The sequence below is a fragment of the Excalfactoria chinensis genome, chromosome 4, assembly GCF_039878825.1.
Source record: "Excalfactoria chinensis isolate bCotChi1 chromosome 4, bCotChi1.hap2, whole genome shotgun sequence".
Classification (NCBI taxonomy): domain Eukaryota; kingdom Metazoa; phylum Chordata; class Aves; order Galliformes; family Phasianidae; genus Excalfactoria; species Excalfactoria chinensis.
In genome coordinates this window covers 55,400,342-55,418,300 of record NC_092828.1, presented here as the reverse complement: position 1 = coordinate 55,418,300, position 17,959 = coordinate 55,400,342, and the positions used below count along the sequence as shown (strand labels likewise).

The 17,959-nt window shown below is 37.8% G+C and overlaps 1 protein-coding gene across 4 annotated transcripts in view; it reads right to left on the bottom strand.

Moving 5' to 3' along the window:
* Positions 1 to 17,959, bottom strand: part of SH3D19 (SH3 domain containing 19) — an 88,225-nt gene that overhangs the window by 51,448 nt on the left and 18,818 nt on the right. For all 4 annotated transcript variants that reach the window (XM_072335001.1, XM_072334998.1, XM_072334999.1 and 1 more), the window contains one exon: positions 11,188 to 11,227. Coding sequence is in view for 2 of the 4 variants with exons in the window: in XM_072334998.1 (XP_072191099.1) it covers positions 11,188 to 11,227 (40 nt within the window). In the remaining 2 variants the exon portion in view is untranslated. The remainder of the gene's footprint in view (positions 1 to 11,187; positions 11,228 to 17,959) is intronic.

The following is a 17,959-nucleotide window of genomic DNA, read 5'->3' as shown; positions in this document are numbered from 1 at the left end:
AGCATATACACACCTGTACGCTTTTCCTCTGCCTGCCTCCAAAAGCACTCAAATGCTCATTTTCTTCTATACTACAAATGCTGTCATGGCTTTTGTTACAAAATGCAAAAATTGATTGCTCAGAAATTTGCACTACGTAATAATAAACAATACATTCATGTGTCTGTAGGTCTACAACGCCCTTCTCTAAGTTTAAACATGATCTTAATCTACAGTGCTTTTTATCCATTTACAAGGAATCAGCATCTCTGAGATTATGGTCAGGCATTCCCCAGAGATACATGCTACAGATCATTTTTCAATTAATAGCAGGCTTGTAGTTCTGACTATACAAGGAAGTAAGTAACATATGGTGTATCAGTAAAGCTCGTGTTTGCTTGCACAAGTTAGGGAAAAAGAACAAAGTTTTTAGATTCTCAAATTCTTTCCCAAGGGTGAAACAGAAGCATCAACCATTTAAGCTTAAAATCACACCTACATCTAACCCAAACACACTGCAAAACCACTATGGGTGGGCAACAGCACTGAAGTCACTGTAGGATCATCCAAGATACATACCTCTGCAACAGAGAGGGGGGCCTTTAACCAATAAGGGCACTACCCCAGTGAAACAGAACTCATCTTGGAGCAGGTTACCATGCAAACATGCTTCAAGACCTGAGGAACTTCCTCCACCCTCAGTGACACGCCCTGGTTATCTTATAGTATCATGAACCTCAAATAACATGGCAAAGTAGTCAACAGTGCAGCCTCTAATGGATAGTTATAGCTTGAAAGAAATAATCACTATCATCATCTCTTCCTTCTCAACTAAATTTAGCTTCACAAGCAAACACCACATAGAACAGATCAAACTGGACCTTCCTGGAGCAGCAGCAGTAAGAAACACCTTGCTAGAGTATTTCATAGCCACAGATACCAGTGCTCTGGTCTTTAGGAATTCTCAATACACACAGCTCTTTCACATGCGCTTCAATCAATACATCCTATGCCATCACTACTAAGCAGAGGAAATTGAAGATCTGCAAAGTATCTGATTCAGCTTATTCAGACAACTGAATTGACAGAAAAAACATCTACCACTGGGATTACCCTCATCTCCTAACAACCATTCAACCTCTGATCCTTGATCTCAAATCTTTACAAAGACAGGCTTATCATTTTTTTGTTTTTAAATCTCCAGAGCAGCTTAAAAGCCCTGCATACAGGTTAACACAGCAGGTAATATTTCTAACCTCTGCTCTCAGCAATGCCCTTAACTCAAAAGGCAGAGAGAATTGTTCCTGTCCTTTTTCACATGTCAGACAACAACCATCTCTCCCTTTCCCTTTGTAACATGTCTCTGGGCCTCCAGAAGTACTGATGACCTTTTCCTTAGGACTACCTAACTGTTTAACACAAGCTAGGTAAGCCCAGCACAATTGCATTTTAATTTTCCCAAGAAGCACCAAAGCTCTAAGAGTATGAATTGGCAATCCCTGGGGTCCCTTCCAACATGAGATACTTAACTGGTTCTATAAGGAATGAGAGCTCAGCCTCTTACACTACATGACAGAAAAAGCAAAGTGCACGTGTACTGCTACAAACATAGCAGGCACCAAGTTCAAGAGAGTCAAAGGGACATTTTTTGCATGCAACACAAGGTCAAGCTGTAGCACTACCTGCCGCATAACACTGTAGATGCTAAAAGCATACATGAATTAAACTATATGCCATTTCTTTCAATTAGTTCAGCACTTCTAATTAAAAGATCAACCTGGCATTGTTTACATTTTAAAGACATTTGAAAATCTTGATTTGCAATGTGAAAATAATCGTGGCAATTTTTATTTCAGCTGCTCCAAGAACATAAATGACTTTTTTTTTTTTTTTTTTACATTGTCATTCAGTTACAGCTGTATCACAGATGTAAATGCCTGCTTAGCACCTGCTGCAAGGCAGTTACCACACTAAGGAGCAAATTTCGCCTATTCAAACACTATGAGACATTAATAAAAAATAAAAAAAAATTTAAAAAAAAGAAGCATGGGAATGGTAATTAAAGGAAATATGAAGAACTCTGGCATCACTTTAGACCTGTCCTAGATGGAAAAAAAGAAAAAAGATGCTATTATTAACAGAAAGCATTGAACTCTATACATAAGGTAGAATATTTATTTAGCAGAACATATTTCCTTGTCAAGCCTCAGAAGAAAGAAGACAGGTTGGGCAGCACTGCATGAAATTTGGTGTCCAATACAGCAGTATGGTGTGGCAGGAAAGCCTCTGTCGTAGCTGTCATTACTGCCCCTGTCCCACAATGCTGCTCTTCCTTCCAAGATGCAGCCTACATCTATCAGCAGCACTATAGGCTACTATATGCTTTTAGTGGGCCTAGAAAGAAGCTAGTAAAACAACACAACTGTTACCACAACAGCTGCTAAAAAGGAGCTGTATTCCTGGGCCAGAAGAGAAGCTTCCTCAACTGGCCCAATCACAGTTATCTGAATTGGTTGAGCCAGTACTCTGTTAATACTAGATGTCAGTGTGTGAGGGAATTGGGAAGCAGAATTTCAGGCTATGTTGGATAAAATAACTGTAACAGAGAGGGGGAAAAAAAAGAAAAAAAAAAACAGTTCTTCCTTGTTCTTTCTTCCTACAAAGCATTTATTCCAAGAAAAACATTGCTTTGAATGATATGAGATCATACATGTACATTTTTTTCTGGAACTAGGTACTGCACTGTGGATCAAAAGAGAGATTCAACAGTAATCATTATTTCTGGTCAGAGCATTACATTTGGATTCTCTCTTGAACTAGAAATCAACCTCTGCCCCAAGCCTCACAAGACTGGGAATTTTTACTATATACAGAATTGCTGATGAACCTTTTGTAATATCTCTACCATGGTTAAAATGCAACTACACATACTTGTACACTTTACTTGTACAAATACTTTCTACATTTAGGGTTGTGTAGTCTAATTTCAGTCCTCTGTAGCAAGGACCTACTTGTGACCACATGGGTTGTAGCCTCCGATGGAAAAAGCAGCATGGCTTTTTGCACTGTTGAATCTTAGTTCACTTCCTAAAGCTCAGGCAGCTGGAAACAGATGCAAAAGCAGACTATCCTCATCTACAACAAGGGCTAGTGAACTCAGTAAGGGTCAAGTGGGCCTGTGCTTTACTACAGTTGACCAAAACTAGGACAAATCCCATTTGTAAATGGGACTAAATTCAAACTTGCAGTGAGCAAAACATCTCTGAAAAGAGAAATAAAGAGAAATTTTGTATCAAAATTAGAAATGTAATGTCTTACAAGAGACAGGACCAGAGACTAATTCACAGCTGTGCAAACTGCACAGCACACATCAAATACAGTAAGATAGACGAAACTACCAATTCGACAGGCCCCACTGGGAATATTTCTTCCCCTGTGATACAGTCAGGATGCAACTGTAACATGCTTTTCAAGAATGCTTGATCAATCAGTTAAACATTCAACTTGAAAAGACCAGATGCTACTTTAAGTAACCAATTACCTACAGTAGAATGATCTGCAGACAACAAAGAAGTAAAGGTAAAGTAGGGAAGCAGTACTAGAAAAGAAATAAAAAAGAAAAAAAAAAAAAAAAAAAAAGAAAAAGAGTAACAATCTTTTCCTTCTTGTGCACATTAGAGAAAGAGGCCATGGAAGCCAACACAATATAACTGCAAACTGAACTCTCCCACTCAAATTCCAGAGGTGAAGAAAAATGTAGATACTGACCTGATTCCAACCAGAAACCTACACAAATCCTTAGGGAAATAAATCAAAGTTCATGTATCAGCTCCAACACAAGTTCCTTTCAGGAAGGACACGAGCCACTACTTTTTCTAAGATGAACATTTACAAGGAGGCAAATCTGCTGCTTCAGCCCCGAGACATACCTCATAGATTTCCTTTCACAGTTCCTCCTCCTTCTAGAAGAGTTACTGTTCAAGACTATTACCAATTCTCTTCCAGCCCCGCTTCCCACCAATCGGATGAATTTCACGTGCTATTTGTCATTGCAATGTCTTTGGAACGAAAGAATAATAATAAAGGAGCATTAAAACCATGCCTGATTAATTTGGCCCATCACATGTTACTTATAAACAGAGAATTCCAGTTCATCCCACAGCTTCCATTCACTACAGAGCTTGTTTATTTTCTGCAGGTTTAAAAGACAAAACCATCTGGCTGTTTCAAAGAGAGCTATTGCTGGTTTGTAGGGAATTAAATATATAAATGAAATAGTCTCAAAATTACCTTTAAAAGGAAAGCACCATCACTGAATAATAATGTACAATTGTGTGCTTCCTGAAACCACCTTTCTAAAACTGATGTTTACCATGGTTGTTTATACTCTGGGCAATTATCCTAATTCATAAGGAATGCAGCCTTGTGTCCAGATGGTTCTTGGTACCTTCTAATGCAACCTCCTTAGATAGGTGATGAGACAGCAAAGCTTGCTTGTGCATACACGACTCCCCAAGGAGCACTGAAATTCTTTCAGTGAGGAAGAGTGAATAATTTTCTTTCTACAACAGCCACCTAATTCTCAGCATTATTTCACATTATGAATTAGCATCAGCACTGGAGAGTGGACCAGACAACAGAAGGGGTTGTTCAGAGCATAAAAGTCCTTCAAAATTCCCTTCGCAGAAACAAAGAACAGAATGCTCTCTTACTGAAACAAATCCCTCTTCTCTGTTTAGGAATAAGGAGTCTGGACCTCTGGCCAGGATGCTCCATTCACAATAATTCTTTACTGCTATCTGTGAAATTAATTGCCAAAAATCCCCAACACAACAGCAAAGAAACAGTGACTTTAAAACAAACATCTGTAGCCACAGGCTCTAGACACCCACAAGATCATTAATTGCAAACAACTCAGTTAAACCCATCTGCCATCTCTACCTATGATTTTTTATTTCTCACTTAGAAAAAAGTAAAAACTGAGCAAGGAATATTAACGTTGCAAAGAGGAAACTAAACATAATGATTTACTGAGGCAAGGAAGCTATCAAAGAAATGCACTGCACAAAACTGCTCCAGCTTAATTGTCTCCAGGGAGGCACATCTCTGACACGCACAGCATGAGCTGCTCTCCAGAAAAAAAAATGTGATAAACAAAAGATAGACACATAAGCAGATTCCAGTCTCAAGTTATGCTAGTTGAAAACCACATTTAACCAGTAGGATTACACCATGCTCCAAGTGACTGAACACAAAATTCAGGTCTTAGAAGGGGAAAAAACTGAACCATACAATCCTACTTTTCAGATGCCAACAACAAAAGTCATGAAATCAAGCCCCTGCTTCCAGCTCTGCCATTGATTTATTGTGCATCTTTCAAGAAATCACTGCCTCCCTCTGCTGAACCCACTTCATCTGTAAAATTGAGACACAGCTCTTTTTCTCCTTGGAGATCAGCCTTCTGCTCCAACTAACCATGTGAGCACTGATAAAGGCCCAAAGGAGGGAACAAGACCGACTTTTGAAGCAGCACAGGCTTAGCTCAGCTCAAGGCAATTGTGAAACTGCACCCTCAGGGCTTGGGAAGGAGATGAGATTTCTGCAGAAGTACTTATTACATCAATCTCTGACTTATTGGGAGTGTACACAAGTAGAAATTTCCTCTTTTCCACACCCTAGAAATGAGCTTAGACTAAACAATCAACTGCTACATTTTAGCTTTAAAAAAAGAGAAAAGCTATTTATACATAAGAATGCGACATTAAAACAAGTACTATCATCTGCTCTTTCTTCTTTCACCCCACTTAGTCACACCCATCCTTCACTTTCAGATGGATTGTCAGCAAGGTTTGAAGTCTCAAACTCCATATCTGCATTACAACCACTAACACTCTAACTCTTTAGACAAGAGTCTAAAGTATTCCCCTAGCTTAATAGCTGCACTGACAGTGTAATGCAATCATTGCCAGGGGATTATACAAGGAGTATTTTTTAGATATCAGGACACTTACGGGAATAAGTCTGAATATTAAGTTGCCCAACATTAAACCAAAGAACCAGATTTAGACAGGTTCATTTGACACTGACTCCCACAGCATTATCATTTCAAACTCCAGTTAATATGGAAGAGACAAGCAGGCTATAAGTGGACTGAAAATCAGCTGAACCACCAGGCCCAAACTCCCTCCTGGGAGGTTTTCGAGACTTGGCTAGAAAAAGCCATCACCAGATCTGTAGTTAGCATCTTCCAACTATGAGCAAGAGTGGGACTACGTGACCTCCAGAAGTCCCTTCCAACTAACATCTCCATAATTCCATGATTTTTAAGCACAGAAGCGGCAGCAGCAGAAGACTCTGCACAGTACCCCTTTAACTATGATACAACAAAAAACAGGAGCCTTATGTAGGATTATAAGAGTATATTCCAATACAGTAGTCTGAAATTAAATTTACCTAAAATAAGCAAAATTTGTTCAATCATCTACAAAATTAGTAATGAAATTATTTCTGATGACAAAACAATTCATTAAACACAGAGATGTTTAATTTGTGAAAGGCTTCAAACTAGAAACCCAAGCTTACAGGGCTCAGAGCTAGCAAGATTTGTAGGGTAGAAGAAAAGACCCTCACGTCTCCAGATACGCAAAGCTTGAATTATTAAATGACTGACTGCAGACTGTTGTAATGTTTGGTTACAATGTAGACAATCACAGTGTTTCTGTTTTCTCAAAACTGCTAAGGCCTATCATTTTGTATAAATGTATCAATTTAAGTGGATGCTGAGTAAAATTCGACCACATTGTGTGGCCTGTGCCTTAAGACTCACCTCATGACCTCATGCCCTGTTAAAGGCATGAGATCCAAATTAAAAGGTGTCTTTCAGGTGAGACTCCACAGATGATCTGGGAAAACACATTCTTAAGATACAGTCACAGCATTATTGTAATATTTATTAAGCACAATTTCCTAAGATCAACATTACCTAGCAGTGGAAATACAGAGAAACTTTCACTAATGGAATCCTACTACACAAAAACTTAAAACCAAAGTAACATGCAAAATACCATTAAAAAAAAAAAAAAAAAAAAATAAATGACAGCTTGGTTTACCAGAAGCTCACTAAAAGAAACTATAGTCCCTTTGATCTGCTACTTCAAGAACTCCTTTATAAAGAAACAAAAGCTGATTGTATTGTTGGCTTGGTATATTTAGATGGGGAATTAAGACCAAATTTGTCCAACCAAATGAAGGGATTCAGCCATAAAAGAACTTCAGTAAATTACAATCAGCAAGTACATTACATGCCAATAAATTCTATTATCTATTTGAGGAAAAAACAAACAAACTCATAGAATCCTTAGAGTTGGCTGGGATCTCTGAAGGCCATCTAGTCCAACTCCCCTGCTATGCACAGGGACACCACAGCTAGATCAGTTTGCCCAGCACCTGATCCAGCCTGGTCTTGAAAGTCTCCACGGATGGGACATCCACTACATCCCCAGGATAACTGTTCCAGTACCTCACTATCTCCACAGTAAATATTTTCTTCTTTATATCTACCTAAATCTACCTTCTTTGAGCTTGAAACCATTTTCCCTTGTTCTATCACCACAGACCCTGCTATAGAGTCCATCCCCTTCTTTCCCATAGCTATCCTCCAGATACCCAGCTTTTCCCTCATTTTGAGGGCAAATCTTCACAGTAGTCTCCTAGATTTAAAAAATCAAAATTTCTTATATGAATGAATGATAAACTAGTAGATCTACCAATAAGCTGTTGCTTTCTTCAGTTAACTTCATCCTCCCATCTCCAAGGTGAAAGCAACTACTATGAGTTATATCAGAAGATGGTATTTCAGGATTTTGTGAACTGTAGTCCTTATTCCAAAGGAAAAAAAACAGCACAGCATTGCTAATCCAGTTCCTTCTGTGAGATTTACTCATGTTCAAGAATGAACTAGAAACACATAGATGCCTGAAATCTGCTATTATTACTACGTAATTTGTAGTGTGAAAACATTTAGAGATGTAAGACTAAAGTACCTACCACTTTTGACTTAATTGACCTGTGTTACAACAGTGCATGACCTGACAGTAAAATCAAGAAATAATAATAATTACAAATTGTTATTGCAGAATAGACACATTTTTAATACTGTCAGGGAACTGTGGTTAATATTAGGCCATAAAATCAAATGTCCCTAGACAAGATCTAACACAGCAATAGGTATTACCTGGATTAATGGAACACCCATCTTATTAATGTTCCAATATGTAAATAAATAAGTAAAAAATAAATGCAGAGTGGCACACGAGACAGTGGATCCTTCTCACATGACCCACTCTCTCCTATATGGCACTGTTGCTAATTGACAAAAGAGGTAAAAGAGTACAATGAAGACATATTTTGTAAGCAATATCTAAGACATGTTTCCATCCTTTGAAACATCAACTATGATCTTTGTTTATCCAAACTCCAAATTTACCAGCCTCATGCCAGATCCCACACTAGCTCCTCACAGCCACAAGAAATATTGTCATATGATCTTTTTATTAAGATCATCATTTTGTGGATTAAAATGGCCTTTCAAATTCAGAGAAAGAGTTATGATATGGTGATGTTAGGGCTTTTGTTGTTGTTGTTTTTCATCCCAGCATCCCACGTTCATGATGCAAGATCTCACCAAGGCTTTTTATGAAATAAATTACTACTTCCCTGTCTCTCTCAGTAAGATTTACATCAACTATTCCAGTCTACAGTATCTGCCTTTCATTGCATGTGTCTTCATATAGCTGACTAGTATCCCAAAGTCCACCTCATTTTTTTTTTTTTACACTGATTTTACAGTAATTCTAGTTCAGAAATTCTTAGTAGACATTGTATTCCACGTAAATGAGCTGCAAAGTAATTTTGTTCAGCTTTAGATCATGAGAAGATCATGAGAGGGATGTTATGTTGCACTTTCAAAATGCATCCCTACACACGTAGCTTCACACACACACACACACAAAAAAAAAAAAAAAAAAAAAAAAAAAAAAAAAGATGCCATCTGATTTTTCCTTTCCCTCGTCATGAGCTGCCCCCAGAGAGTAAAAGGTCATGGCTGCAGACACTCATCATAAAATGGCATAAGTAGTCCCCAGTGTAACTCAAACAGCTCTGAAATGCAGCCTGTGGTACATGAGAAGTGAAGCACTGTAATTTAATTAAAGTTTCAGTTGCTTCAGTATTTAGTTTTCCTTCAGTTTTTACAGTCAGACAGGCTCGTCTCCTTGTGCCTGCAGCACTCTGCCCGGAGATGATACGGTCAGGCTGGGGATAAGAATCTTATCCAGCAATCTGTCACACAAAATTTAGAACACTGCCATTATAGTACGAGATGAACCACAGAGTGCAGCAATATCAATTAGAAGAGTAGATCATTTAAATAAGGCAGGCCGCTTCTGCTCTGGCCTAGGAGCAGCAACCAGACAAGCACAAAACCACACTTTCCTTTTAAAAGGACTTGCCATTCTCAGAGCTCACCCTCAAAAGCAGAACTAACATTACATGATGGCCAGTGAGACTGAGAAGGTGACAGAAGATACACAGATATAATTACAAGACATGTGCTCTACTGATGGAAACAAAAGACTATGAAAACCTCAATTTCCTCAATGCTATAAGCAACTTACACTAGACTGTTAATTTCACGTGTTTTCCATGGGAGAATTTGGAATGTGTAACAAAGTCATCTTAGGGAAGGATTTCACTATCGAGGTGGTTCACACCTGTAATTCTAATTCCATGAGGGGGGGGTTGTAAAGGAAAAGAAATTTGAACTTCTAAAATACAGTGTGGGGAAAAAAGGAAGGTACTGATAGGAAAGGACCAAAGGACCAAGCAGATGAAGAGAAAACAGAGTGTTTCAACCTTACATTCAACATTTTGATCATTATATTTCCCTTTGATAATGATTTGGATTCAATATATTGTAATATTACATAATTCAATAAAGTATCAAACATCTAGAGTACAACTGAATCACTGTATGGAAAAAAACTAAGCATTTTATAATTGTAAAAGGAAGCACAGTGACTAGTGTTTCAAGTAGATAGATATAAGTAATCTTCCTATTGCAAATTCAACAACGCACAGCTGGAAACAAATATAGTACTCTGGGTACATGTGAGGGAAGGAGCAAACATCCTCTCTCCCATCACATCACACAGTAGGTATCAGCTGTGCTACAAGAACAGGTTACAGTTCCCTCCGTTCTTCTAGCTATAAAAGCTACCGCAGTGTGGTGTCAAAAATGTTACAACAAAAATAATTAGACTAAAATAAAATGAAAAGGTTATGTCATGTCTGAAGGTTGGGCACCAGAGGTGTCCTATGGAAAAGTATGTCATGAAGGAGTGCAAGAACCACTGCTAGTTAGTCTGTTCCATCACTTCACTTCATTAAAATCCCATCATCCACCATGGGATATGGAGGAGATCTTATTCCTTAGTGGAGAGAATTGAAATAAGGCAAAAGTGAAAGATGTAAAGATGCATTTTTTTTTCTTTTTTAAATGAGATGAAAATAAAGAAAAGTTTCTGTGAATATTCAAAAAATTAAGGGAAAGTGTGGCCTTGCAAATCAATAGTTTCAGAAGTCTAGCAATTCCTAATGGAAATTCTAGATAGAAATAAAATGTTTGTGTGTTTGAGTTAACAACTTTTTGTTTGCTTTTCCCAGTTTTGAAGCCTTAGGGATGATAGAGTTACAGAACAGAAAAGTTAAGCAGAATCAAGAGTAGCAATCCTTGACTGAACCAAGAATTAGTTTCCCTGCCACAAAACCAATGCTCCAAAGAATACAGAAGCAAAATTGATGAGTGCTTCTTATCATAAATAATAATAAACAAGCATTTTGAACTTCCAGCACACACAATTACAATATAGGGAACCCCGATCATTCCTTGAAAAGTGCTGTCCATAAGGCAAACTAGATAATAACCCTTAACACAAAGTTATGCAGTGGTTTTTTTTTGTTTATTTTTTTACTGTTACCAAAATGGAGAAGTAGAAGAAAGCCTTTCTTATTATTTTGGCTAATTTCCAAATTCATCTCATAAAAGGAAAAAAAAAACAAAAAACAAAAAACAAACAACAACAACAACAAAAAACAGTAAAGAAAAGAGGGAGAAGAAGCGAAGAATAAACACAGGAATATGGTTCTTACCCTGAAGAGCGGCAGTCTGGTTTATTTCTTTCAGAGCGATCTGTGAGAAAGGAGGCATAGTATCAGCACAAAACTTGGATGTTCGTTAGCAGTGCAAGCACAAAAGTCCTACAAGAACTGTCACACCATATGACTAGCAAAAAACAAAAGCTGGTTCTGTCATAAAACTTTTTCTACACTGGACTATTCAGTCTGAGAGAAAGTGAAATCACTGCAAATTTAATATTTGCTAAAATTTCTCTGTCCAAAACAGAGCATATTTAATGTTTCACATTAGCGCTTTAGAAGCTTTCCCTCCGTTGAGCTAAAATGAATAGGATTTTAGTTTATGGTAAAAATAAGGGAGAGGGAAGAGGAAAAAAGAAAAACCACAGATTACTCAGCGCAAAAAAATCATTCCATGAATCACAGCTGGCAGAATTCCCTAACAGGATGGGAGAAAAATCAGCAGCTGGTTGCAGCAACATCTGCAAATACACTGAATGCAGTGCAGCCCATCATTAACTCTTTCACTTCTGGAAGTTCTAGATACTGAATCTTTCTGTGCATTCAGGAAGGGTTTTGTTTATTCAATGAGTATGCGGAGTAGCTCATGGGCATTAATGCCATTGACTAGCAATAAATATCTATACAGCGCAATCACACAAACTCACATAAACATCTACCAAACAATTTATCAGTCCTAGATTTATTTCTTTGTTTTGACTGATTTCTAAGAGCTCTAATACACAAAGAAAATCAAACAAGCATTAGAAATACCTATCATTCATACTCTATCAGTTATATGATTGCAAAGTTCAAAAGATCTTGGCCTACCTGAAAGAGAAAATGAGAGTTGTGTCTTGCTAAAATACACATATTCTCAAATTAGAGAGATGTTTGTTTAATTTGTAAGAAAAATACCTACTGTGCAATTGGAAGGATATTCTTACACCTACATGTATCTACTCTGGCCACTGTGACTTTGCTTCTGCTACCGTGTGGCTACTCAAAAGCAACCTGTTTTCTCCCTGTTAGTAGACAGTTTATTGAAATGCTTCTTTATACAGAAGAATAAGAGCCTTCTTGGAAAAAAAATACCTATATAATAACAATATACAGGCCACATTTTGACACATAAAGCTCTACGCTGAATGTTTTTTTCTTTTTCTTTTATTAGCACTTTTGTTTGTATCTCACGTACAGAAGGAAAATTTTCTCCTCCAAAAGTTTTATGTGCTCATGTGATTAAGTTTTGACTAAAATGGGAAAAAAAAATATATATAAAAAAAAAAAATGTCAGTAGTGCTCTAAGAAACATCTAATGCTTTTTCCACCCACAAGTGCTCCTATTGAGCTGTCATAGCACATACAGTACATAATTTATTGTGTTTCTGACTCACAGTGCTTTCCATTTCATCACACCACATGCTACTCCCTTAGCTAGAAACAGCATGCAATAGCTCAAACCAGAGTTACAGCACCAGTTCAAAGACACACAGAAAAGCTCCTTCCATCTTTGCCATTTGTTCATGTAAATTCCTTATCTGTGAGTATGCAAAAAAATAAAAAAAAATAAAAAAAATAAAAAAAAATAAAAAAGAACCAACAAGCAGTCAGCACTTCCCACTGAAATCTGCATGCCATCTGGTGCTTGTAAGGAGTGTTCCCTGCTATTTACGCAGACACAATCCAAGAGAATTCAAGGAAAACGTTCCTACTTCTAATCAGATATGGTAGGTGTACCCGTGAGAAGGAAGCAAGGGAGTCACAGGAGATATAAACACAGGGTCTGCAGGCTCTCCCCCCCAGCCCACATCCCAGCAGCAGATCCACTACAGCCCAGCACATCACTGTAAACCTGATAGCTCAGGAAATCACTGCAATTCTCCTCTCTTTCCTTTCCACACTGAAACAGGAAGCATTACTGTTGCTTTTATACATTTTGTTTATGGGTGAATTTAAAGAAAGCACATCATTCACATGTACAATTGACCTCACCAGTAAGAATAAAGAGAAACAATCCAAACAACATTCAGTTGTTCTTCAAAGTAGAAAATAAGTTCTGCACATGCTTATAGTTACTTTGAATTTAATATTTTATTTCCTTTTTTAAAATATCACATGTAACAGGAGACTCAAAGAGTTGGCTTTCTATTCAGCACTTAAATTTTGCTACTCAAGATGCTGTATAGGTATTATGTACAAGCATCAAATCAAATAATGTCACATACCTCCAGGAGATGCACACACAAAATGAACATGCAAATCTTCATGTACATTACATGTTAGATACATATTCATACACACAGGTATATATTACATATAAACGCATGCATAGATTTTAAAGTGCATACCCACAGTTGGCTCACTATTGACTTTGTATGTTATTTCAACAACCGAAACCCCTATAATGTTCTTCAACAGAAATAAGCAATTAGTGACGAAGATCCAAAAATCAAACCTTGCACAGGGCATTTTTCTCCATGTCAAAGAAATAAATTGCTATAAAACACTATAGGACACAATACCTTCCTAACACGACAGCGTATGCCCTTCAGTTCTAAACTCAAATTCAAAGCCATATGTCAGATTAGAGCAAACACTGAATATGCGCTGGGCTAGCATACAGGACAGGCAGTCCACACACAGATATAGAAATTTGCTTGCAAAAAAAAAATCCACTCCCAATGACAGAAACTACCTTCTGAAAACAAGCTTCCACAGATGAGATGCTTGTATTGTTTTCTACTATCCTTACATCATTTAAGTCATACAGTTCCTTGCTGTGTGTGGGGCTACAGTCAAATGTGCCAAAAATTCCTGAACCTTTGCTGCCCTTAAACAAATACAGCCTGCATGGAAGGAGAGCATTATCCTTGTTCAGCAGTAGGATGCAGTGCAAAAAGTCAAGGAGCTGGCAGGTGGAGCAGATGAGGCAGAAAGAAGTCAGAGACTCCTGGCTGGGGATGGGAAGACCCCTGCCAAATTTTAAATACGGAAGGATCAAGGAAAATGCAGGGACACAAAGATGTGCTATTGGTACCACAGCTGCTCATCAAAACCTAGCATTTATATGGAAAACCATGCTGCATACATTCCACAGACATGTTATGCCTTCTTTCAGCAGTCAAAATCAAGAAGCAGACAGAAATGCCATATCCCGGTTGCTATTAGAAAGGGGTGGGTTTCTTTTACTGGCAGCTTCCTTAACCTTCAAAAATGGGGAAGTTATCTTCTTGGGTTTTATTCCCAAAGAAAACATAAACATAACAATCAGGATAAAAATAAGTGACAGCACTTTATTTCAGTTCTTCTGTAAACCCAGAATTGCTTGCGTTCTTGCAAAAAAGACCACAAAATCAGGCAAATATGGCTTTTAAGTCATGTTCTCTTGCTTTTGGAAGACAAGCAAAGAAAAGGGAAAACATAATTCTCACCAAAGAGAGACACTGTTTTTCTCTGTTTATTTCGCAAGATTCTCCAGGCTGTCTTGTTGCTATGAGTGGCTCCAACTGAGAAGCATGCTCTCATTAGAAAAAAATTTAAGTATAAACATGAAATGCTGTTCAAAAGGGGGTGGAAAGTTAACAGATATTCTGCTGCTTCAAACCTGCAGAGTTAGTGGGTAACTTACAACACAGTTACCTCTTGAGTTACAACTTCCTACTCTCAATCCTCCCGTCAGCTCCACCTCTTTTTACAAAGCTGAATTAGCTGAAGGACAAAGCGTGGGACATACTACTTCCACTGTGAAGAAATACATTATTCTTTATCCTACTCATAGCTTAAGTACAGCAGCTAACATAGTGGATAGGACATGGAAGCCTCTTCCTGGAGATAGCTACCATTACAGCAAGCCCATCCGTGTTGCTCTTGGTTTTGGCCCATGAGGGGGCATCACAGTAGTTTCATAATGGACAGCAGTAGGAGATGCTTCTAACAGCTCTTCAGCAGCAATGGGTAGCCTCTGCATGAAGGAAGCAACAGAAGCTGCGGGCTCTTCAGCAACATTGTTGCCAGTGAAGAAATTTGATAGATACTACCTTTATATTAGCAACATAATTTTCATAGCCTTGACTATTATGCAGCTAGTCAGAGATAAATGTTGCAACATTCCCCTTTAGATAACCACATTAGATCAAAGGAGCCCCAAATCTCCATTTCACATTGTCCAGATACATAGGGCCCTGTCAAACAAAACTAAGCATTTTCTGGGGAAAAGTTGTGCATTTGTGCAGGATCTTGCATGCTAGCTGTTTTATTTGCACTGAGATAAGCTTTAGTGGCCGCTAGCATTGCTATGTTTCTGTCTTCCATTTTGTTAAGGCTGGATGTGTTTCATGGCAGCTCCTGCTCCTTTTAGCACTTCTCTCAGATAAGAAGTCATAACAATGCAAATTAATTCCACTGTATAGAATCTACTATGAATTTCATTCAATTTGATTAGAAGCTGCTATACAATAAAACCCACAAGACCAAGTATTTATCTATATATTTTAGCATTGTTACAGCAGAGTCCCTTATCAGTTGTTCAAAAGGCAGAGAGCATGAGGAGGAATTAATAAGAAACTTGGAAGAAACTTTTCTCATTAAGTTTGATATATAGCTTTCCCCTTCCCCCAAAAGGCCACAAAAGCAGGACGCAAAGTTTACAATAGTAAGGGCAGACAGTTTTTATACCTGCTTTAAATTTTACAGTACACTACTAAATTTCAGAGCAGTAAACTGGGGAAAAGAATGAATTACATACCCCACTGCTCCCTGCAATGAAATGGCACTGGCACTATAATACCAAACTGAGCCTTGTAAGCACACAGTTTATTCTTGGAAATAATGCTGGAGTGATATATGGCTGAGGGGAAACAAACAAACAAACAGAGCTATAAGAATACACTGAGCCTCTCTGGGTGAGTCTTTAACCTTGAGACCTACTGACCACAATAAAGCTTCTAATTATCCAAAGACCATATTTTTAACTTGCTAAATAGATTAACAATTAGCTACAGTCACCTTTAAAGCTTTTGTGCACTTGTGCAATATATAAATGAAAAAATAATTTACATATTTGCTAGTGCAACATTTGCTTCTGATTTGTTTTTGTGAGAGGTTACGCCTGCATTGCAACAGCAAAATCATGTGTGCTCTGGTATAAACATGTACACCAGCCAGAAAAGAGTGGCTGATACAGAAACAGACCAAGGAAAGAGACTGTGCAAGATCTCACTGCTCCTCAAAGCTATCTATGCTGCAAGAAACTTTACCACGCTCTGCACTGGTTACTTGTGCTGAGAACACGAACAATAAAACTGTGAGCAATCAAGTACATGCAGCAGATGCATATGTTAGAATACTCGTACCTTCTAAACTTTAAACAGGAAATTTACAGTGCATTTATTTCCAAAGCTCTGTTTTCAAGAACAGAGTAAATTCCAAGGGTACAAATCAGCAAAAGTTCAGACATGGCATTACAGCTGGCCAGTGCAATGATGATATACTTCAGGTATGCAGCACTAAGGCAGATGCAGGTATCCAAATACCCTCAGTATCACAGTGGGAGCTACGAAGAACCCTCCCATCTAATCTCAATACTTTCACAGAGGAAAATAGAAATAAATTAACATTTTGGACAAAGATTTACAAATGCAAAATACCTTCCTTTCTAGGTACTGAAAATACACCAGGCTTACATTTCTGAAAACCATTTTGCTGATGTTACTACCATTAGTAATAAAAGGGAATCATCTGTCAAGAGGACGGTACTACCACTTTCTTCCCAGAGATGTACGATGCCTGTGTAGGTTCTGTTTAGTCCTCAAGCAGACAACAGAGCACAGTCTTGCACTAGGTCTGCCTGTCATAAGATGTTGATACACAACATGCAATAAGCGCAACACAGATAGATGTGTGAATAAATTCCTGGTTCCTACACTCTATAAGCAGAGCATTTTGTAAGCATCCATATACTGCATTCATACTGCATAAAGGTATGAATGATTTTTCTTCTTGGGGGTTTGTGGACCAGCACATCCAGCATCAGAAGCCATAAGCTTTGAACATGTGTGCACAGGCATGCTCACCTGACACCTTTTTGTCATAGAAATAGTCTTTGCTTGTATATATTTCAGCTAATTGCTCATAACTCCTGTGAAATCGTATCCTATTTTGCAACTTGGAAAAGATGTAAACTTTATTTGTGAAGGAATGAAACTTCATAGTAAGATCATCTACTTTATGATGCAAAACACAAAGCAAATTGCACTTCCCTCCCCTAATCCCACCCTCACTTAAGGGTAATTAAAAGTTATCAGAATTTGCTTACTCAAAACATGTTCCTATTTTTTGAGGGAAACATCAACAACTCATTCCTCCAGGATAATCTTATGGGTTATGCACTTGTAAGTTAAGTCTCATTTAATGTGAGTGAGACATGAATTCACAATAAGGTGCTGTTGAGCAGTACAGGCTAATGATATTCCCACTTCTGTAGCAGCAGCAACTAATTCAGTATTAAAATAAGCTGAGGAAAAAAAAAAAAAAATCTTTGCTGATTACATGAACTCACTGACAGCAATGCTGACAGCTCAGCTTCCAATACCTTAACATATTAATCTGCAATTTAAGCATTATTGTTAGTGGAAGGAAATGCACAGATCTATATTCGAGGAGGGATATGGAAAATAGGGGGTGAAAAGACATAGAACAACACTGAAGTGAAAGATTGTAACACACTAAATCATGAAAGAACAAATCTATAAAAAGACAACTATACCAGGCAAGTAAAAATACTCAT